We start from the raw sequence: 2,684 nt of genomic DNA on the forward strand, positions 1-2,684 counted from the left end.
AGTACAGCAGCGCGCGCTCTCTCTAACACTCTCCCCATTTCAATTTAACACAGGCAGCGTATGGCATGGTTGATTGGGCGAACTCTCATTACACAAAATACTCTCCCACGCTGGGTAACTACAAACACAAATACATATATTACATGGTTTCCGCTGTTTTAAAAATGCGGCAACATTTAATAAAACCACATTAGCGTTTGTTTTGTTCGCGCTTGCCTCAGAATGCCATTTTTATTAAACAGATGTATGAGTATCGGCATGTTGTAGTTCCTGGTGAATGCCAATTTAGCAAGCTGACGTGTTGAGTTGCGGGCGCAAATAAAATCAAATTTAATAATGCAAACAAGGTTTATTTTGCTTATGCTGGCCCTTGTGCCCGTTGTGCTGTCCAAGAAGTTCAAGGATGAGGAGAAACCGGAGTGGGCAAAGAAAGATATACGTGATTACAGCGAAGCCGATTTGGAGCGACTGCTGGACCAGTGGGATGTGCGTAAAGCTTTAAATAAATCAAGATCACTATAATAAAATTGGCTTTTGCAGGAAGATGAGGATCCACTGGAGCCGGATGAGCTGCCGGAGCATTTGCGGCCACAGCCAAAACTAGATTTTTCAAATTTGGACAGCAAAAACCCTGAAGACCTGCTCAAAGTATCGAAAAAGGGCCGCACGCTAATGACATTTGTTTCAGTCACCGGCAATCCCACACGAGAGCAAGGCGAAGAGATCACCAAGCTTTGGCAGACCAGTTTATGGAATAATCACATCCAAGCGGAACGTTACATGGTCGACGACAATCGAGCGATATTCCTGTTCAAAGACGGTGCGCAGGCCTGGGAGGCAAAAGACTTTCTGGTGGAGCAGGAGCGTTGCAAGGGCGTTACCATCGAAAATAAGGAATATCCGGGTGTACACGTTAAGGACGAACTGTAGTATTCATTGTATCTAAGCACTCCAAACGACATTCTCATGTAAAGTATTTTGTAAGCGCAAAAATGAACAAATTGAAAACTTTGAATTGAACATGTACCCAATTTTTTCGGCCATTCACGTGTTAACGTCACGAGATTTGTGCCGCCCTCGTTTGGCTTGTTTACGTTTCAAAACGTCAAAATTTCGAGCTTCAGCTCCCCTCAGTTTGACCTTAACAGACACAACGGCTTTGCCCCCTTGCCAAGAGGCGCGACCGCACAGTTGCGCTTGCAAAAACGCCAGAAACATGCCTATTCAAGCCAAAATCGGTCCGTCTATACTAAATGCCGACTTGGCCAATTTGGCAGCGGAGTCCCAGAAATTGCTGGACAATGGTGCGGATTACTTACATCTGGACGTTATGGACGGCACTTTTGTGCCAAATCTCACGTTCGGCCATCCCATGGTGAAGTGTTTGCGTAATAATATCAAGGTAAGCTTGTGGCTCGTATAAATTGTGGTGTAGTTTTTCGTCTTACCTTCGATTTATATGTTTGTATATACTCTATATAGAAGGCGTTTTTTGAGACGCACATGATGGTTCAGAATCCAGAGCAATGGATAGCTCCAATGGCAGATGCAGGCGTTAACCTCTATACGTTTCACGTGGAACCTGTTGAGGATGTGTGCAAGGTTACTCGACTGATACAGGAGGCCGGCATGAAGGTGGGCCTGGCCATTAAGCCGGGCACCAAGGTAAATTGAGGTTATGTTTGCACGCGCTCTGAAATTGAGGCACATGTTGCTTGCAGGTGCAGGAAATTGAGAAGTATATTGACATAGCGGATCTTGTGCTGGTTATGACAGTGGAGCCAGGCTTTGGTGGCCAATCCTTTATGGCCGACATGATGCCCAAAGTGGAATGGCTGCGCACCAACTATCCCAATCTGGATATCGAAGTGGATGGCGGTGTCGGGCCCAAAACCATCGATTGTTGTGCCAAGGCTGGCGCCAATTGGATTGTATCCGGCACAGCCGTAGTCGGTGCCGCCGATCAGCGCCAGGTCATTGGCGACATGCGCGATGTGGTGAAGCGTTACCTGAAATAAGCTTAAATGCATATTCAATAGAATTTATTACTTAAGTCCAAAGTGTTTGCTGACCAAAATTTCCCGTTCAAACCCCATTTTTTATACAATTTATATAAAGAATAATGTAAAGACAAGACTATTGCATTTTATAGTTTTATACATTTATTTTTCAACATTTATATATGTAAGTATATAGTATGTATATATGTATGACATTTTGCTTATAGCATTTAGTTGGTTATGCGTGTGTGTGTGTGTGAGTTGTGTCCGTGTAGTTACACTTAGATTTATGCACATTCTTAGTTATTGTACGGCCAGTTTTGGGGATTGCTCTATACCATTTGGTTAATCCCTGGCAAAAATAAGTAAGTCAGCAGCTTTTCACTGCGTTTCCTTTACAATTCAACAAATTTCAATGTAAAACGTTTCATAAATTCTCAATGCCGTTTGGGTACAAACCGAAAATCAGTTTCAAATTTTATTGTCAATGTTTTATATATTGTAAATTTTTAACAAAGATCTCGTTTGTTTTTTGATTTCAATCTGTGCATAATTAACAAGTGCATTTCACCAAATGATTATCTTTAAATATATATGTATGTACGTATGTATGTGTATATATATATATTCTGATATCCTGTGTAAACACACACATGTAAATTCAACTAGTTTTTTTTTTAAATC

At 41.8% G+C, this 2,684-nt stretch overlaps 2 protein-coding genes across 2 annotated transcripts; both read left to right on the forward strand.

Annotated features, from left to right (window-relative positions):
- The first annotated feature begins 235 nt into the window (after nt 1-235).
- Nucleotides 236-1,015, forward strand: boca (LDLR chaperone boca). Its single transcript, XM_064688093.1, has 2 exons — nt 236-486; nt 541-1,015. Exons 1-2 carry the CDS (start codon nt 337-339, stop codon nt 928-930), a joined length of 540 nt encoding a protein of 179 aa, XP_064544163.1. The 5' UTR covers nt 236-336; the 3' UTR covers nt 931-1,015.
- Nucleotides 1,016-1,021: 6 nt separating this feature from the next.
- On the forward strand, nt 1,022-2,134 carry Rpe (Ribulose-5-phosphate-3-epimerase). The gene is made up of 3 exons (XM_064688088.1): nt 1,022-1,402; nt 1,483-1,665; nt 1,722-2,134. Exons 1-3 carry the CDS (start codon nt 1,022-1,024, stop codon nt 2,016-2,018), a joined length of 861 nt encoding a protein of 286 aa, XP_064544158.1. The 3' UTR covers nt 2,019-2,134.
- Nucleotides 2,135-2,684: the final 550 nt, after the last annotated feature.

This window comes from Drosophila montana, unplaced genomic scaffold, assembly GCF_035044405.1.
Source record: "Drosophila montana isolate Dmon_TW-CO22-7 unplaced genomic scaffold, ASM3504440v1 contig_3200_1, whole genome shotgun sequence".
Taxonomy (NCBI): domain Eukaryota; kingdom Metazoa; phylum Arthropoda; class Insecta; order Diptera; family Drosophilidae; genus Drosophila; species Drosophila montana.

Coding starts and splice junctions, on each gene's coding strand:
- boca (XM_064688093.1), top strand. CDS start 337: ATGCAAACAAGGTTTATTTTGCTTATGCTGGCCCTTGTGCCCGTTGTG. Junction 487..540: donor GACTGCTGGACCAGTGGGAT/GTGCGTAAAGCT, acceptor TGGCTTTTGCAG/GAAGATGAGGATCCACTGGA.
- Rpe (XM_064688088.1), top strand. CDS start 1,022: ATGTACCCAATTTTTTCGGCCATTCACGTGTTAACGTCACGAGATTTG. Junction 1,403..1,482: donor GTTTGCGTAATAATATCAAG/GTAAGCTTGTGG, acceptor TACTCTATATAG/AAGGCGTTTTTTGAGACGCA. Junction 1,666..1,721: donor CCATTAAGCCGGGCACCAAG/GTAAATTGAGGT, acceptor TGTTGCTTGCAG/GTGCAGGAAATTGAGAAGTA.